Source organism: Xenopus tropicalis, chromosome 9 (assembly GCF_000004195.4).
Source record: "Xenopus tropicalis strain Nigerian chromosome 9, UCB_Xtro_10.0, whole genome shotgun sequence".
Classification (NCBI taxonomy): domain Eukaryota; kingdom Metazoa; phylum Chordata; class Amphibia; order Anura; family Pipidae; genus Xenopus; species Xenopus tropicalis.
The window spans coordinates 57,966,926-57,987,863 of record NC_030685.2 but is presented as its reverse complement, the minus strand read 5'-3'; the positions used below and the strand labels follow the sequence as shown (position 1 = coordinate 57,987,863).

At 38.8% G+C, this 20,938-nt stretch overlaps 1 protein-coding gene across 1 annotated transcript in view; it reads right to left on the bottom strand.

Moving 5' to 3' along the window:
• Positions 1 to 20,938, bottom strand: part of spag16 (sperm associated antigen 16) — a 459,738-nt gene that overhangs the window by 225,621 nt on the left and 213,179 nt on the right. The window contains exon 11 of the mRNA XM_031892910.1: positions 13,208 to 13,351. Within this exon, the coding sequence (XP_031748770.1) occupies positions 13,208 to 13,351 (144 nt within the window). The remainder of the gene's footprint in view (positions 1 to 13,207; positions 13,352 to 20,938) is intronic.

The following is a 20,938-nucleotide window of genomic DNA, read 5'->3' as shown; positions in this document are numbered from 1 at the left end:
GTCTCGTCGGTCCACAAGGTATTTTCCCAAAAGTCTTGGCAATCATTGAGATGTTTTTTAGCAAAATTGAGACGAGCCTCAATGTTCTTTTTGCTTAAAAGTGGTTTGCGCCTTGGAAATCTGCCATGCAGGCCGTTTTTGCCCAGTCTCTTTCTTATGGTGGAGTCGTGAACACTGACCTTAATTGAGGCAAGTGAGGCCTGCAGTTCTTTAGATGTTGTCCTGGGGTCTTTTGTGGCCTCTCGGATGAGTTGTCTCTGCGCTCTTGGGGTAATTTTGGTCGGCCGGCCACTCCTGGGAAGGTTCACCACTGTTCCATGTTTTTGCCATTTGTGGATAATGGCTCTCACTGTGGTTCGCTGGAGTCCCAAAGCTTTAGAAATGGCTTTATAACCTTTACCAGACTGATAGATCTCAATTACTTTTGTTCTCATTTGTTCCTGAATTTCTTAGGATCTTGGCATGATGTCTAGCTTTTGAGGTGCTTTTGGGCTACTTCTCTGTGTCAGGTAGCTCCTATTTAAGTGATTTCTTGATTGAAACAGGTGTGGCAGTAATCAGGCCTGGGGGTGACTACAGAAATTGAACTCAGGTGTGATAAACCACAGTTAAGTTATTTTTTAACAAGGGGGCAATCACTTTTTCACACAGGGCCATGTAGATTTGGAGTTTTTTTTCTCCCTTAATAACGTAAACCTTCATTTAAAAACTGCATTTTGTGTTCAATTATGTTATCTTTGACTAATAGTTAACGGTTTTTGATGAGCAGAAACATTTAAGTGTGACAAACATGCAAAAGAATAAGAAATCAGGAAGGGGGCAAATAGTTTTTCACACCACTGTAGTAGAGCACCAAACCCGTTACACATAGTAGTGACATTGCATTGCAATAAAATCACCTGAGCGATGTTTTTCCACCAGCAATAATATATTCCGTATCCACTACTGCGGCGTTTTGTCTTTGCGTGTGAACCGGCCCTAACCTTTACACGACTTGATTGGCATGTAGACGCCGGGCGTTTTAAAGCAGTTTATTACACAAGTTTAGAAATGTAGTGTGATTTCTGCCCTTTACAGCACAAAACGCAACGCTGTGTCAACAACGTATTTTTCAGAGAAATTTTTGCCCTTGATCCCCCTCCTGCATGTCACTGTCCAGGTCGTGGCACCCTTTAAACAACTTTAAAATCAGTTTTCTGGCCAGAAATGGCTTTTCTAGGTTTTAAAGTTCGCCTTCTCATTGAAGTCTATGGGGTTCGCAAAGTTCGCAAAAGTTCGCACTTTTTGGCAGAAGTTCGCGAACGGGTTCGCGAACTTTTTTTGTGAGGTTCGCTACATCCCTAGTTGGGATCCAGAAACCTGTTATCCAGAAGGCTCAGAATTATTGGAAGGCCTTTTCCTTTAGATTCCATTTTAAGCAAATCATTCTATTTGTTAATTTCCTTTTTCTCTGCAATAATAAAATAACACCTTCATCCCAACTAAGCTGCATGGATCCATATTGGTGGCAAAACCAAAAGGTACGGTGTTTCCAATTACAGAAAGATCCCTTATACTGAAAACCCAAGGGCCTGAGCATTCCAGATAATAGATCCTATATCTGTTATACAAAATACTGCATTCTAGTATGGATTTAAAGAACATTTTAGTTGGTTGCTCTTTCTGCTGTTATCTAAATTGTGATCAACTGCAAGCATGTGAGCAAACACCATCTACAACACAAGTGTCTGCTTCACAGGAACTCCACTCATTTAATGGTGAAAGTAGCCAACTTCGTGCTAGAGAAAAAACAGATAAATTAGGTCTATGACACTGAGTTTAATTTGCTCAGAGGGTTTGTCAACAGTCTTACACCCCATTTTTGTGGCTTTGCTGAGATGATATACAGTATGGTTATTTACAATGACCATACAGGTATGGGACCTGTTATCCAGAATGCTTGGGACCTGGGGTTTTCTGTAATTTGGATCTCCATAACTTAAGTCATTCAAATATTGAATAAACCCAATAGGATTGTTTTGCCCCCAATAAGGAGTAATTATATATATATATATATATATATATATATATATATATATATATACAAGGTACTGTTTTATAATTACAGAGAAAAAGGAAATCATTTTTAAAAATTAGAATTATTAACTTATAATGGAGTCTATGGGAAAGGGCCATTCTGTAATTTGGAACTTTCTGGATAATGGGTTTCCATATAAGGGATCCCATACCTGTATATTAAGACAAGCGACAAAGTTCAATGTGTTCTCAACTGCACCATGATTTCTTTCACTTTTGTATGCCAATTATGATTTATAGTAATGAGCAAATCTGTCCTGTTTGGCTTCAGCAAACAAACTGCGAAACTACAAGTAAATTCACGAAATGGCGAAAAATCTGCAAAACGTGTTTGTTGCGTAACCTTTTTGTCGCCTGTGTTTTTTTTTTAAACAGCTGCACCCATTTTTAGGTGACTGCAACTTTTTGTTGATGTGCAACAAATTTTTTTGAGGCAAATTTTTGCAAAAGAAAGTTTTGCAAAACAATTTGCCATTGGCGATATGCGGAAATTCGCTGCGAATCGATTTTTTCGCCAGGCATCTGGATCACAAATCATTTATAGTGTCCTTCACATATGCATAACTTACAATAAGTACAATAGGTGTGTACTTGCCTTAATGTACAGCACATTGGATCAACATAATCCCACACCATATACCACCATACGATTCTAGGACATATCCCCCTTTGGAGAAAGCCTAGCAATCATAGGTACTATATAATATCTTTCTTTGCCTCTCTGAGAAATACTGATGTCAGCCACACATTTTAAGCGTTTAGACTCATTTCACTCGTGCACAATACACTGTGTACCTTTACCCAAAAGATTGTTGCCATAAAAATCTCCCACAGATTACAAGTCTTTTGAATGATTGAATGAGAAATAATAAGTGCCAGTATAAAGGGGTAGGAGGTGGCACAGACTTTTGGAAGGACATTCAGGGCACATCTCAAACGCTGCTGGTGGCAGCCTTATTTTATTATGTTATACAATATGCTGCTGCCAATTGCACTCAGAATGAAATGACTTTAGTAGAATGCCCAGCAGCTGTGACTTAGTTCAGTAGCTTAAATTGTACATAAAGTGACTATTTTTCGAATAAATAGCTGGGAAAATAGAAAAGTTGGGAAAATAAGACCTTAAAAGTCCTTAAAAAGGGAAATAAAAGAGTGCAAAGGTAAAAATAATATTCCCTGCTTGTTTTTTTCTAAGGCTGAAGCTGTATTTAGCAAGAATGTATTAGCTGTATTCAGAAAATCTGCTCTCTATAATACAAACCTGTACCTTCCATCTTTACATGAAGCCTTCATTGCATTGTTTACTGGTTCCAGCACATCCAGATCCAATGGATCAATCCTTATACAGGTATGGGACCCATTATCCAGAATGTTTGGGACCTGGGGTTTTCCGGATAAGGGATCTTTCCATAATTTGGATCTCCATACCTTAAGTCTACTAAAAGATTATTTAAATATTAAATAAACCCAATAGGATTGTTTTGCTTCCAATAAGGATTAATTGTATCTTAGTTGGGATCAAATACAAGCTGCTGTTTTATTGTTACAGAGAAAAAGGAAATCATTTTTAAAATTAGAATTATTTGCTTAAAATGGAGTCTATGGGAGATGGCCTTTCTGTAATTTGAAACTTAACAGGGTTTCTAGATACTGGATCCCATACCTGTATTGATCATTTTCATTCTCATCACTTGCCAAAGGTATTCATTTCAAATCAGGGTGCTCCAAACCCTTATGGTCCAGCCCTTGTGCAAACTCAGTCCAAAATATGAGGAAAGCAACCCAACCAAATACCAAACTTTATTTTATGCAGATAGTGCATGTTGTGCTATTCTGTATCATGATATATATTTTTACATTTGGTTTATTTGAGCAGCGGCCTCATATGTTGAACCAAGAAGAAAGAGTAAAGTGTAAATTGAACAAAAAGCATTTGCACTAGAGGAACCTTAGTTGATTGGCCCTAAAGGACTTGGGAACATTTGTGCAGAGTTACTTTTAGAATCTACTTCTATTTTAGCTGGACTACAGCTCCGATCATGCTTTAACCCTTCATATTATGAGTGGAAATTGTGGGAATTGTAGCCTCGCAACATTGATTTGAGCAACACCCAACAACATTTCATCTCTTACACATTGTTCCAGAACTTCATATTTTGCAGACATATGGCATTTTAGCTGTTACCTACAAATTCTCTTCTTCTGCTGTTTTCTGTTGTTTATTGTTCATTGCTGCCATCACACTCATATGTACAGATAGTTACCCCAACTATTTTGCTCTGCACTCCATTACAGTTAGTTCTTCACATTGTCTTTTACATATAGCAAACCCTCCAAGGCCTTCAGTAAATTGGGTGCTTTGGTGCCCTAGCAGTCAAATGCCTAAAACTTCCTGTCTTCATGTCCCACATCAAAGCATAGGAAGCACTGCCTATAGGTCTAAACACCAAAACAGCACAATGTTTATGTAACACTTTCTTGGCACATTCACTGTAATGTCAGGAGATATGTGTTCTCAGAGTAATATTGATACTGGGAACTGGGAACAGCGCAGTGCCTCCACCTAGTGGACACTGAGGAATGCACCTCTAGGGGATTTCCACTAGGAAATAATCACACACGGGTTGCAGCAAAGTCAAACTTTATATAACTTTGAAATAGAAAATAGAACAGCTTAGGGAGGACTGATAATCCTGTCCTGAGGAACTTGTGTGGGCTATCCACGGCTGGCACAGTCTCTGTATTTTGCCCAGCCCCAACTTTCCCTTTATAAACTGCTGGGCCCGCCCCTAGATTTTTGGCTCCAAACTTAGGCACACATCTCCCAGACGTGCACTGGGGCAGCCAGCCAACCAACCGGATCCCTCCCCAGGCTGTAGCTAGGCTGGATGAGGTCACAGACTGAGAAACAGGGGACAGGGTTTTCTGATCCCCTACATTTGTCTTTCTGAAGTTGGATTACTGGCTAGGAAACCAACTGAGGCAAAAGCATGTTCAAAAGAAAATCATCATAAATACTTCAGGAAAAGTATTGTATTGAGTAATGTGCCCATGTCAGATTATGCCATTACCCTATGTTCTTTAACAGAGCATTTCAAATGAAGTTTCTTTCTTGAGGCTGCCAGTAAGCTGCCAACTTCCATGTATTATGTTCATTTTGGTTTATATTCAAGCACCAGGGCAAATCATAAGACTAACACCATTGCACTTCAGGGGTCAGACTAAAAATTTCCTATACTGGAAGTTTGCAAAATGTTACCATGCCCCAAAAATTGTGACTGTCTGAGTCAATAACATGAGACTGAGCTACAGAAAAATGCATCACTTCATTGAATTAATAAAGGCTGCAAACCTCTAAGATGAAAGACCAGTGTAAAATAATCATCAAATGAGTAATAAATGAATTAAAAGTTTTCAAATGAGCTCTTTTTTATAGCGCTAATTAGTAAAATATATCAGGGATAGGGTTCTTTTAACTCTAAGGTAAAAGCTAACTGTAGTTTTTATAGAAGATGATGTGTTTTAAGCCCTTTGTGCTAATTATCTACTGTCTTATAAAGCAGTTATGCGGCCTTGGCAGCCGTTTGACCCGAAGGGTCCTGGATTTCTGTCTGCTGTCTTCTAATGCAATGAAACCTAAAATTGCCTGGCCTCAAGTTTTATTGTAGAGGAAAAAGACCTATTAGTAGTGAGGTCAAGCCACACTGTGAATCTTTCTTAGCAGAGATGCTGCTTTGTTTAACCTGGGCCAGAGAACACTTTTATAGTAGCATTTAGAAGAGTCTGAAGTCATTATTTTGACTGGGGCTGGTTTGACCTCAATATCTTTGTAGAACATAACTGTTTTTTCCCCCAGCATATTGTATAGTGTTAATTTAGATTCCAAGTACTCAGCAACAGTGGAACATAGATAACTGAAACCAAATGACTGATCATTTACCTTTTTATATAGAGCTGTCTGGGTGCGGGGAACAGCAAGGTAGCTGATTAGACTATTAGAGATGGTTTAGGTGATGGAGAAGCACAGTAATGGAGGCTTTAGAATATACTGTAGCCGTCTCACTTGGTAGAATAATTATAAGAATAAGTGCAGCAGGAGAGAGAAGCAGTCACTAAGGGTGACGTAACTATTTTATGGCTTGGGGCTATACACTCCTTTCTTGCATAGATTTAGATTTAATAATCATGGAAATAAATCAGGTCTGAATATCTTTCATTTAAATTCTTCAGTTTAAGGATTCTTTCTTTCAGTCTGGTGTTCAGCCAAGTCTCAGCACTATTTTTGTGCTACCTAACTCTTCAATGTAGGCATCCAACACTTCATTACTTCATTACATTTGCAAGAGAATTCCCCAACGAGAATCATCCTTACCTGCTCTACATCAGTCATCTCACTGTTATCTAACGTATTAGGATTACTCTGCAATTTTTACTTGCTAATATTACACTTTTCTGAAACTACAGGAAGGAGAATAAAGTGCTGGTTATGTTTAAAGCTAGAACAAATTTTTGGATTTTTACAATTGAATGAAACCAGGAATAGAGGGCCACACATATGAAACAATTCCGCACAATAAAACTCTTTCCCAACTGATGCAAGAGGATCCTTCAATAAGAATGCATGATCCGTTTCCACTTTATTCTGTTTCATTTCATCTTTTGTTGCCTTAACATTCCTATATTCCACCTTCTGCTTGCATACAGTGTAATATTGGAAGACAGATAACTGCATGATGGTCTGAGTTTGTTAGTTCAGAATGAGATGAGTAGGTATGGCTCCCATTGGAGATGTCTGTTGCATCTGTAATTGGGTTTGCAGCACCTGCATTGGACCACTATGGCCACAAAATAGAATTTGCCAAGTGCAAAAGTATGAGTTGTCTGCACCAATATAGACCTACTGAAGATGTTCTGACATCTGCCATCTGCACAGCTGCCATTGGGTCAGAATAGAACTTCTAAATAGATAACACTCTAAATATCTTTACTTATCTTAATATCTCTGCTTTTACTGCCAAATGAGCACAGGCCTGTTTGCAAAAAAAAAAGACAATTTAAAGAAACAATGGCTGGTCTAAGCAGAATTATGGCAAGCCTGCTGAAAGCTTATAGGGGTCACCTTCAGCTTATAGGGGTCACCTTCAGGTTAACTTCAAGTATGTTATACGATGGCCTATTCTAAGTAACTTTTCAATTGGTTTTCATTGTTTATTTTTTTAATTATTTGCCTAGCCAAAGCCCCCACATTGCTGCTGCACAAAAAAGCTAAATATTTAAAAACCACAATAAAAAAATGAAGACCAATTGCATTGTCTCAGAATAGCATTACATTATACTACAATTTAATTAAAAAATGAAAAACCGCATTTTGCCTTGATATAGTTCACCCTTATGGCTATTCAGTAAGATAGTGTTGTGCAATACCTTGCTTTAGCTATGCATAATATAGCATATACTGTAATTTGGGGCAAGATTACAAGGAAGCCAATAAGTCTTGAACAGGTGGTTACTCCGAATTTTTACCATATTGTGTTTTAAGCCCCCAAAAAATCAGATTTTAGTAAATGTGCACCTTTGTGCTGTTTTTAATCAAGACATGCTTGATATATATAAATGCTGATATGGGACCCCCATAATCAACTGTTTCTTAGAGCACATTAGGTTATAGTCAAGAGAACATCATTTTACACAAGAAATAATTCAAGTAAGTAATGCGCAAACAGAAAACAAATATTTCTAATAAGCATGCAGTAGGAGAGGCGTAAGAGAGTCCCCTTTCCACATGCAAATAGATCCCCACTGCAATATTTACATTCTCTAGTTAAAATTTCCTGGACTTTAAATGACCAGCGCAATTTCCCCTGCAGTGCGCATTTTAAACTCATTACATCTGTTCAGCACATAGCAGGACTTCTGAATAATACAAGAGTTTACAAAAGAACCACTTTGCATAGAAAGAACAGCACCAGCCTTTTGGGCCCATGCAGAGGTTAGACTGATGTTTTATAAATGTTTCATTTGATTGCTTTCAAGCATTTTGCATTGGTTACTCAACAATCCAATGTATTAGAGTAGGAAGGGGGTCTACACATGACCAGCATACGTTCTTATACGAAATACGAAGCATGGTACTCCAAATTACAGATTTGTCAAAAGCATTTCAGATCCCCTATTGTATTACCTGCAGTAACTAGTGAATGGGTGCCCAAATTTACTGTAATAAGGTCTGCTTTTAGCTCAAGATCTACCACCTAAAATTGTATTGCCAGAATGTACTGTAAAAATGTATACAGGTATGAGATCCCTTATCTGGAAACCCATTATCCAGAAAGCTCAGAATTACGGAAAGCCCGTCTTTTATAGACTCCATTTTGATCAAATAATTCACAATTTTAAAACTGATTTCCTTTGTCTCTGTAGTAATAAAACAGTACCTTGTAATTGATCCCAATCAAGATATAAATAATCCTTATTGGATGCAAAACAATCCTATTGGGTTTAATTAATGTTTAGTTGATTTTTTATTAAACTTAAGGTATGGAGATCTAAATTATGGAAAGACCCCTTATCCGCAATACCCTTGGGGCCGAGCATTCTGGATAACAGGTCCTATACCTGTACTGTATTATTAAAACAAATGTCACCAATTTCTTGAACCATTTATTTTTTAGATCTGAAAAACTGTAAGTACTTTCTAAATTAGCACCTTTAGAATCAAAGAGTTAGATCGTTTGGGTGCCCCTGAGGTACTGTGAGCTTCCATGGGTAGAAGAAATGTTGACCCTTTATAACAGATTTCTTTTCACAATACAGGTATGGGATCTGTTATCCAGAAAGCACCTAATTAAGGGAAGGCCATCATCCATTCAATCTATTTTATTTAAATCAGATTTTCTAAACATTATTTCCTTTTTATCTGTAGTAATTAAACAATACATTGTACTTGAGCCAAACTAAGATATAATAAATCCTTACTGGAGGCAAAACGATCCTATTGTGTTTATTTAATGTTTAAATGACTGAAGTATAGTGATCCAAATTATGTCAAAAACCCTTATCCAGAAAACCCCAGGTCCCGAGCATTCTGGATAACAGGTTCCATACCCATATAAGGTTTCTTAACGTAATAATACATGGTATCAGTTAAAAGGTATTTTGCGTACAGAAAACACCAGCAGTAAACATAGCTCAGCCTGGTGAGGACATATGCAGATGAGCCCCTGAATAGATTTTCCACATACTGCTTATATAGAGGAAAGCTTAATGGCTTTTTGGAGCCAACAATAACTCAAAGCTGCTTGAAGCATGACCAGGATAAATGATCTTTCAGTGACCATCTTGCAGAATAGGCTTTTCAAGAATCATGTGAGAGAATACAAACACTCTGGTCTCTGTATATGCAAATAGATGTCTCCTTTTTCCAAATTCTGCCTCAATAGTTTTCTCTGTAGTTACCCCATGTACTGATAACAATTTAGAAGAAAATGACATATCACATACACAGACTGTCCCAAATGTGCATGGCTTGTGTAAATCCACAAAGCAGTTACGATGAGCTGGATAAAGGATAATACTAAATGCACAGGCTACTGATCATTTAGGGGGTTCTGTTCTGCAGGTGGTCAAAAACCATACACATTTCAAATCTGAGCACCTAGTCCCCTAGGAAAGCCTTTTTGTTGCACTCATGAGCGCTTGAAACACCAACAACAAACAGCAGCCCTTTCCAAAGCTGCTTATCTACTGCTCCTAGAAGCCTTTCAGTATCAGATAGCATGGAGGTGGTATCCCAACATCAACTGAATGGCCAAAGATTGTTTGTGGAGGTACAATATTGCTAATCAATACTGTACTTTCTGCAAGTATTTAGAATGAAAGTTTTTATGTTGTGTCTGGGATCTTTGTGGCTTTTCACATGTTCTTGAACTACAGTATATCTACCAGAATGCACTGTAGTTCAATATAACCTTGGGAGCCAGAAGTTGCGGTTGGAACTGCTGCAGGTCAGAGGTATTGCCAATATGCACGGAGATTTCAGTAGGAGAAGGCATGCTCCATAAGTTGTATTTTATTTTTATTTTTGGAGACCCTATGTTAAAATCCTTAATGCCTGACAGTCAGAAGCACTCTATTCCCCAGCCGGGTTCCCCATGCAGCCCCCAGTACTATTGGTTCGGTACATGCTGCCACACACACAACATTTTTCCTAACACTAAACAACAAAAAGTAGCATGTCCCCCTCCTAGTGAATGCAGTGTAATATCACACAGCCAAGATTTGTTATGTATGTTAGTTAGAAGCAAGATCATGTCTGCTGGTAACCAGGATTCTCATTGGTGAATATTTTTGCATCTGTAGTTAATTTTGGGTCATCTACTTTAGTGGGCCAGGGGGTGCAGTGGGGCAGATTTACAGAGGGTTTAGAAATCATTTAGATATATGGAAGATAAAACTAACCTATACATGTGGTGGGCTAACGTATCTGTGTGAAGCTATTCTCCCAAAGTTATATTTGATATATGTTCAAAGTTGGGTCTTACTGTTGCACAGAATCAGAAACATATTTTTATTACAAGAAAAAGAATTGCAAAATATTCATTAAAATAATAACCCTTTATTGTTATCTCAGACTCTCCCTATGGTAAACAGGAACTTCAAGCTTCATATATATTTTTCCTCTCTAGCCAAGGGCATACTAATGGGAATACTTGATTCTAATTTTGATAATTGAGGAAAGAAGAGGAGAGCTATTTAAAAGGATCTCTCCCAGCATCCTGTGTGCCTGAGTCACGGGACGTCATGGTAACAATGTATTATTGAAATCTGATTAACATGCCCAACGACGAGCAGCACAAGCTCTGGCGGTTTTCATTTTCCGACACTCAGAATCTGTTTTTCTTTGGGTGTTACAAGGGAGGAGTGGGGGGGGGGGGCTGATTGTGTTTATATAGGACTTTGGCATAAATCGCTCTGCAAATTAAATATATTCTATTCTCTTTAAGTCAATATAGGAGGCAAATACTTTCTTCGGCAATCTGTGAGTTGGTATGGCTGAAGGTTATGCAGGACTACTGAAGGCCTAAAGGACACAAGACATTGTGACTGTAAATAAATCATGTTGGTAGCGCTCTCCTGATATAGCAACCAGTATAAAAATAATGACGGTTTTTTATACATATTACTGTGTTATTTATTACATATACGTTGTTCAGTTATATGAGGGAGGGAGGGCTGCAGAGAGCAAGCGACCAACAGTGGAGCAGGTGGAAATTGTGTCTGGGTCAGTGGGGCCCACTGGGTTTTTCCCCATTTTGTCCCACCGGCCCAGTCTGACCCTGCAACCAGCTATGAGGATGGTTGCTTTTCCATACTAAGTTCTTATCCTGTCAAGAACCCCTCAGCCTTGCAATGGAAACCATCAGGGAAATAACTTGCCTGTTGGGGTCATGAAAGTATTAGTATGTTTGCAGAGCAGATTATGTTTCCAAAGTTTGGTGGGGGCAATGTGCTGTAATTATAGTATATCACTGATGGCAAGGCATTGCTATTAGGTAAAACACAAAGGAAACTAAAATCACTGGGATGTGGCCAATGTCCTTGGTGACAAAAATCTTTTAGTTTAGTATTGGGCCGACCATACCACCATATTCTTCCATTCCCTCAGTTATGCCTTGCTGGGAACTTGCACAGTAAAGGCCAAAACGTGACCATAAGGTGCATGTGCCCGCCATGACAGTTCCAGGGGTACCTAGAAGAAGGGAGGAAGATGGAATTGAATGTTCCCATGCCAGTGTGTTTTTGAAAGACGAACGTTGATTTGGGGTGTATAACAATAGTGATTTTGAGTTTCTTTGTCCTTCAGAGGGTACTTACACACAACTACGTTCATTTAAATTGATCTGTACTTCTAAAAGAATATCTCAACTTACAGTGCTTAAAGAAGAAGGAAAGGCTAATAAAGAGTTCTCTTCTGCAGGCATACCTTCATTTCTCTCAATAGTGCCCTTAAGTCTCCCCATATTTCACCTGTTCAGATGATCAGGAGCCTCATAGGGGAAAAAAACTGAGCTCTGTAAAGAAAATTCCCATAATGCCACGCTCCTGCACCAAGACCCCTGTACATGCGAAGTAAGTAAGACTATGAGGAAGCTTCTTGCTGATTGGCTCAGATCCACATTCCTAAGGGGGAGGGAGTTCTTAACATTCTTGAGGGAGGGGGGAGCAGGAGAGGGAAGAGAGGAGAGAGCGGTGCAGACTCAAAGAGACAAGAAATCCTGTTTCTTTTGAAAGAGAAGTCAGTGCAGCATTTCTGTGAGTGCTTATGGCTGTATTTACATAGACTATTCTGATAAAGCTTACTTAGTTTTTACCTTTCCTTCTCCTTTAAGCTATAAATCAAATGGCAGACACTGTGTCACTGAAAAAATATAATGGGAAAACTGGAAAAAATAGTTGGACATGATGGACATGTGCCTTGTGATCTGAACTACTCTACTACATTATGGGGTATAATTATCACGCCACGTAAAAAGTGGAGTGAAGCATTACTGGTCAGCAATTAGATTTTAACAGTTAGAAAACCAAAGCAAAGCTGCAGTGAGCAACATCACTGATATTTTTCTCCACTTTTTACACAGCATGATAAACACCCCTAAGTAATATTATACCTCATGTGCTGTATATTATGAGCACAAATTACTACTACTTACTATTTGCTTACTATTTACTATTTGCTTTCATACATTGGGCCTGATTCAGTAAATTGAGAAAAAGGTTTATCATGTGATGGACGATGTTCAACTTGAGATGAAATTCAATTCAGAAAAACGTATGTCACTGTTTTTTCTCAAAATGAATCTCGTCCATTAGTTTTCACATGGCAAACCATGAGGTAACTCTTTCTCACTGAACCGAATCTGGCCTATTATCTGAGAAAATACGCGTGTTGGAGATTGGGGGCAAATTATTGGTTTGCTTTTGCAGGGTACTTGTACATTCTTAGATGCATTTTAGCCATAGAGTGATAATTGATGCAAGGAGTTATTTTTGCTTTTAATCAAAGAAAAGCAAAGATACAGGAGTTGCAGCTTTGTTGGCAGTGCCACATGTATACACTCAGGGAAAGGCTTACTTTGGATGGAAGCAGCAGCCAGCCAGCCAATCAGTATGTCCTTCACCAGTCATTATGATGTTTCCACTGGGAATGTCCCACATCTTCCAGAGACGATCATCACTGGTGGTTACCAAAATCTCTTTGCGAGGATGCAGCGCCAAACTGCCCAAAAGGAAAAAGATTTTATGTAACTGAGATGTTCCACAATAATCATTCAACATCATCATATCATGTCAGCAATAAACAAACAATAAATCTATAGTGGAGGGGGGGGGGGTCTAATTATGTATTTTAAGGGCCATGCAAACCCTAAATTTTCCAACTATGTATATTGGTTGTGCCATATCTCCCACATCCAGACAGCATCATTTGTATTGCATATACTGTATATCCCTGTTTCCCAGCACCATCACATTTTCCTAAAACAAATTTTTACCAGGCATCCCTCTGCCACATCATGAAAATGTTAGAGCAGAGTTCCTATGGGAACCAACAATGGTGGCTAGATTGGAGGTGATGTTAAATAATCTGAGCTGAGAAGATCCACTGCCCTAAAGTGAGCATGCCCAGTAGCCAACAGCCAAAGTAAATTCCCAAGGGAGAGGACCAAGTGGGTGAGAGGAAGAAGGAATCCTAAGTGATTAAGGGGATGCTGCAGCCTTGATATTAACCTTTTAACAACTGGAGTGGCACGTGTTTAAAGATTTTAAAGAGGCCGTTCACAGATTTAATTTTTTGATCTGATAAATCAAATATGTTTGTGTAAAAAATTAATTACATTAATATCAGTATCAAGTATCAAAAGTATTTAGACACATTTTCTACATAAGCCCAACTGAATGAGTGCCATTAATATTCTGATGGCTGCAGGTCAACCAGTGTGGTCGCTAAGTCAGGTAACTGATTTATGTTTTGGCTAATCCACTATGATGCACCGGAACCAGAGCATTATATGTCAGGCCCACAAACACACAGATGATCATAGAGTTAATTATGCACAATAAAAGAAAGCATTTCTTCTCCATCCCTAGAAAATGCATTGCAGATACCTAGAGATAACAAAAGACATTATTTGCAGTAAGAGTTATTAACCTCACTCCCTACCATCTTTTTGGCACAAAAGTAAATAAGTTTTATGGCATGAAGTGTAGTCCTGTATCGTAGCAAATTTTATGGACTAGTTCTATGAGCTTAGAATAAAAGATTACATTTTTTCCCACATCTCACAAAGATAACGGGTACAAATCCTATATAATCTGTAACACTGATGTTTCATATCTGTACAGTACGTAACTTTATAAATACCTTACTGCATTAAAAGTCTTGTTTTTCCTGTACAAATTGCAGTCATTATTTAGCCTGCAACACCCCCACTATCATAATAATAGTTGTACAACTGAGCCTCACACTGCAGAACTTAAATCAATATCTTGTACTTACGGCATCTACATGATAGTATCTCTGTCTTGTGATTCTACAGTTTTTGCTCTCTGTCAGGCATTATACAAGCAATTGGATGATAGTGGCTTCTCAGGCCCAGAAGCACAAATATGTTTGGGCTCATTTACTCATTTATTATAGGGTGCAGTTAGTATGCACACTGATGGGCACAAAAGTGGGTGCCTTTGTACCTGTTCAATCTTTGATAACACAGTGCTCTGTGCTCCAGTGAAACTTGAGGCAGATGTTTATTATAGGGCTTTGGATGCACCATATAGGTTTGAACTTATACAGAGATGCCAACCTGGATCTAAAGTGATTTGACTGCCATGCCTGCCCTGCTCCTAGCCTTGACCTTGCATCACGCTGAAAGCATTTCCATTCTGCCCCACCCCACCCCTCTCCTGCCATGCCAGGGTGCAACAGTGGGGGGTGCTATGCATGAATCTGTTATTTAACTTACTAGATTCTAGTCTGTGTCCTTTTCCCCTCACTGCCCACATGTATATTACCTCCTACCCCCCATTTTCAGTGCGGCCACATGTGCACGGTTTCAAGTGGTTTCATGGTTAAAACAATATAAAAGGCAACTCTGTTTCTGACGTCACTAGCACTAAATATCATAATGTTTTCTAATTAATCAGAAATTTGTTTAACGACTCATTTAGCGACTCATCTGCCGGCAGAAAAAAGATTGTGCATTCGACAGTCCGCCTGAATGAACAGTGTGTGTAATAAAAACATCTTACTGGAAAAGTCATTATTCTGAGACAAGAAAACAAGCCACCTTCCAGCAGGTATTGAAAAAGGCCTATGAGCAATCTAAATATGCCATGTAATTACCATCTAATTAAGAATGTGCAAGAAATTGCAAAATGTGAATTTGTATTCTTAGTTATGCAAAATTTGAATCTACTTATGCATTAATTACATTCCTCCATAAAACTTTCCATGTTACAGATTACAAGGTCAGAAGCTTCCACTAGAGCAGGGGTCCCCAACCTTTTAGTTACTTTCAAATATAAAAAGAGTTGTGGAGCAACATAACCAATAAAAGTTCCTGGGGGTGCCAAATAGAAGCTCTAATTGGCTATTTAGTAGCCCCTTTAGGCAGCCTACAGGAGGCTCTTTTTGGCAGAAACCTGTGTTTTATGTATCCAAATCTTGCCTTCAAGCCAGGAATTCAAACATAAGCACCTGCTTTGAGGCTGATGAGGACCAACATCCAACATGTTGCCTGCAAGCCACTGGTTGTGGATTACTGCTCTAGAGATTGCCATTCAGTTGGACTATTTTGTTGCCCAGCAAGATATGAGTGCATTCCCAGTGCGTGGAGTGATGTTTACAAGCAAAGAACCGAAAGAGCCAATCTATAGATGGAGTTACCTTTATATAAGTTATCTGGAGCCATATCACTATAATAACAAGTAGGAATGTAGCTGGGACTGCAGATGGTATAGACAACTATCTTGGATCCCCAAGATACACTGAACGGAATGTCATTGGTAAGCCTTTAGTAATGAAACGGCTATGAATTACCAACAATTTTCGGCTCTGAAAGTTAACCATGATCACTACCATTTTGACAATTTCCTGCGGTTAGGTTATAGCCTCTATTTGAACATATTATGAATTGTGTTTTCTCCCTAGCGTCCATATCACAAATGATTGGCCCCATGCTCTCATCACTCTTTTCCCTTAGGCCTCTCTCTATGACAATAATAACTTCAAAACTCAATGCTCCTCTGACTACAGGCACTAAGATGTATTTGATCCCTTGTTGCAAATTGCTTTGGCTCTTGCTTTGCGAAAGAGATATCAGAGTTTGGAATCGTGGCGTGATGCCTTGAAAGTGTCTCTGGATGACGGTAGCTATCTAGCAGAGACACCTGGCTGGTTTCAGTGTTCTTTATCATGGCCATACATCAGGTTCCATTACACAGCTATCTGTATGTTTGCTACAGTGTGGAAGGGAACTTGAAATGAAAGCTATCACTATGAGCTGTCAAAAAACTGCAATCTACTATTAAAATGGAATTTATCAAATTAGGGCAACTTTCTAAATGCACTATTTATTTATTTTGCTTGATTTTGTTTAAGCGTCCGTAAAACGGTAATGTGTCTCTACCTGCTCCTACTGCTATTGTAAAAGGAGTTAAAATCCTCTATCTGCAATGGGCCAAACAAGAAAGCATTCTACTGCAACTTTCACTTCCTAGGCATTATTTACTATTTGTAAGAGTAACGGAATGGGCAAAATCACACGCAAGCTCATGTATGTTATCACACCATGCCGAGAGAGTTTCCTTTCATTCTTTGCCTGCCATCCTTGCGCCTTCTGCTGTAAATAAGGTACATGTCACAGCATGTTATGGTCCAAGGGAGCCCTTTCTTTTGCAACGATAGGTGCAAGCTCTTGTTTTTCACACCACCTATACTCCAACAGTACAATTGCATAAAGTTTAAGAAAACAGAAAAAAAGTCTTCATATTGGGAAGAAAACATGAGCCCCCATGCATATAACATCGTACCTCCAAGATATGAATGCTGGAAAAATTGTCCACCTTTAAATGGTATGCATAGACTGATGCTAAACCACACTATACATATGTGTTCCTACACTACAAAACTCAGCATACATTTTAATGCTCAAAGCATGCTGGGAGATGTAGTCCAGCAACAGCCTGGTTGTATACTTAAGCAATATTCCACAGCTCTCCAGGGCCATCTATCCCATTAAAATACCAAAGAATCTTCAAGTAAATTGCCACTTGACCTGGATAAATCATACTCTGTGTTTTCTATTCCTGTAATTGGAGCTTTAAACATGCTTTTCTATCACAAGCCAGCAGTTTGATCCTGATGTTTGATCACAGTTTAATATCACACAGCCATATTATATAATAAGATTTGTATGAAAGATAACAGCAAGAGGCCTGACAGAGAGCTGGTAACATACCAGTCATAGTGGGCCTATTTGTTCTGTTACCAATTTCCCCCCGATCCACCCTAATTCACTCCCCCAGCTCCCTTTTTATCCCTGCCAGTCACTCTATAATCATGCCTTACACTCTAATTTCATACCCATACCCCCTACATCATGGCCCCACCCCATCTCAGACCTACCCTTGCCCATTATGTCACTGTCACATTCTATTCTCTGTCTGGGCTGGCATCCCTAAAAAACACCGGTATCCTGTGTACTAGCTAGACTGTATTGCATTTTTTTCTTCTGGGTTGGACAATATACTACACATTTGTGCTCATAACAGACCTTCAGGTCTCATTAATATGTGTTATATCCATCACTTTCAACATGAGAAGCATGAAAGTAAAACAACAACTGCTTATCGTGTTGTGACAGTTATACGTATATGTAATAAGAATGCTAATCTAAGGACAATGGCCCAGTAATTGGCATTTGGTGGAACAAGGTCATAGGTGAGACAGAAATGGAAACCATTTTAGAAGGGAGTGAACTCAAATAAAATACAATTCTGTAAGAAAAGCAGAAGGCAGTCTTGGTTAGGAAAGGCTCTGTAAACTGCTCTGGGCATGCTCCTGTCCAGCTCAAGTTTTACTTATGTTTATTGGGGGAAGTGGAAGATAAACTGCTTTGGTTTTATGGAAGGGCATTCCTAGTTTTATAAGGAAAGTAAAAGCTTAAAGAGCTCCAGGGTAAGTAATGGTTCTCCCACACAACTGTTTTATTAGGGAAACAAAAGGTGAAATTGCCATAGAGTGAGTAATGGTTTATCTATATAGTGGATTTTATTAGAGAAACAGAAAGGTATGTTTCAGCTATCTAGGCGTATCCATCAAGGTGCAGATCGAGAAAAAGCCTTGCATATTCAATAATCAGGTTTAAAGATTTGGGAATTTCATTAGTATTTTTTATTTTACTGAAAGCCCAGGTTTGGAATCCCATCATTTCTGCTAATAAATTGCATCCGCAGCAGCATCTCTCATAGGCCTAAAGGAACATTAACCTTGGCAGAATCTCTGCATAGGATTCAAGAGAGGCCTATTTAGAGCGGCATAATGTTCCTTCCATCAAGGTGTCATGGAAGTATAAGATATTAGTTTACTGGCAGGAGATGGACATCTATTCCTCCTACTGACAGTGATGGGGCCATTGTGCTTTGAATTAGACTGACACTGCTAATCTGCATGGCAGATATTATATGGTGGGGAGGTTTGGAGTGCTTTCAGATAACAGAAAAGATCTGTATAAAGACTGACCTCTACTGACCTTGTCCATTAACGATTTACTATGTGTGTGTGTAAGTGAATCAGCACTGTACTTCTTTATTGTTGGGTTTTTCCATTTGTAGAATTTCATATCATAATAACTGTGACAAATATTAAAATGAGTAAATAGAAAAGAACATGAATTTTTAAAAGAAAATATGATTTTCGTCTATGAACACACCTGCCGAAAATGCATCTGTCGCTTCCCAGCCTGTAAGAAATCATGCGTGCAGGTTATTTCACATGGCGGAACAGCATGCACTCATGGTTTGATGCTTAAAGCTAATGAAAGCACTCAGATGTGTAGTAGGAGCTTTGCATTGACGCAGTATAGCAATGTCCGACTGATCAAACCGTGCTGCCATACAGTATCATTTCTGCAGCCATATTGCTCTCATTCTGGCTTACTAGAGGTATGGAATCTGAAATCTGGAAACTTGTTATTTAGAAAGCTCTGCAATATGGAAGCGCCATTTCCTATGTGTCCTGTTTAAATAAAAACAAATTATCTTCAGCATATCTACCATTCCTCTGTAATAATAAGAGAGTATCTTGCATAATTACACAGCAAATTTGGGTTCACCACTCCAAATGTCCCTCAGTGTACATACCTATACTGACCGATCTGTTCACTAACACAGAAAATATATACATAGGCATATTAAACTAACTGTAGATCGTCAGATATCCCAATAGCCTTGGATAAAAATGCTTATTCAAGAACTCATCCAGGCCCCTCTTAAAGGCATTAAGAGAATCTGCCATTACCACATCACTAGAAAGGGCATTCCCCAACCTCACTGCCCTCACCGTGAAACACCCCCTCCCATGCTGCTCAAATTAAAGTTTTGTTCCTCTAATCTAAAAGGAGGCCTCTGGTTATTTTCAATGTAAAAAAAAATCTCCCACTATAATGTCCTTTAATGTCCTATATGCCCATGCAGATCTCCTCCAATCTGAATAGGCTTAAAGCTGCACTGCACATGAGCCAGTCAGCAGAATGGGGAGGAGAAGGGGGAGTACCTAAGGCAGCACCAGGTATTAATATGCCACTGGCAAAAATCATACCCTTCTATGTGCTTGGACTCACACAATTTAATTACCTTCATCGGTTTATGTTTACTAGATTAAATATCTACACAAATGTATTTGCGGCTCTCCATTTGCTTGTGTTGGATCCTTTTGGGACTTAGAAAGCAGCAGACTTTCTATTAGCGACATGTAGTAAACTCTGTTTTCACATTTTGATAAATGCCCCTCCAACTTTGTAAGTGTCTCAGAAAGTGCATTATAATATCAAAATATGCCCCTTTATGTATGTCTACTATAGAACAAAGTTTACAAAATGTACTTTTGAGCGACTGACATTAGTCTTGCAAATCAACCTATATTTACCTCTGTAGTTGTCATTTTTTTTCAAATCAAACTGTGAGGTGCAACATTTGGCCGCCTTCTCTATTAGTTCAAAAGAAGGTTATGGATATATGAACACACTACTATATTGGCCATTCAGCCTTCCAAAATTATTAGAGTAAATATACATGTCCCTTTAAATGTCACTGTAACTGGCCTTAGGGGACCCCAGACAATGCTCCAACACCAACATGGAAAAGGCACCCCACAGTTTAGAAACCATTGGTAACACTAGAGACTAAAAAGTTAATATTTATTAAATTACAGGCAAGGCTAATAAAAGGAAAAGACATATGAGGGGTCATTTACAACCCTGGGGGTTAAAAAGCATGCCCTTAGTACTCATTTGCATTGAAAACCCAGTGGGTAAGCATTAGTCTATAGGATAAACCCATGTAAATGGGACTTTTCTAAGAGCCTAAAGGAATTTCTTCCCAGAATCCTATTATGACTTATTTGCATATGTATTAGGCGGTCTCCTCAACCCTCTTAGCTTGTTCGTGAATCCCCACTCCTGGCTCTACCTAAGCTGATCAGAAAACCCTGCGCTACACTGATGAGCCCCAAGAAGGGCGAAACTGGTCTGTAGTTGGGAATCTGATCAGCTATTATCCTGGCTTTTGCATTGAAAACCCAGTGGGTAAG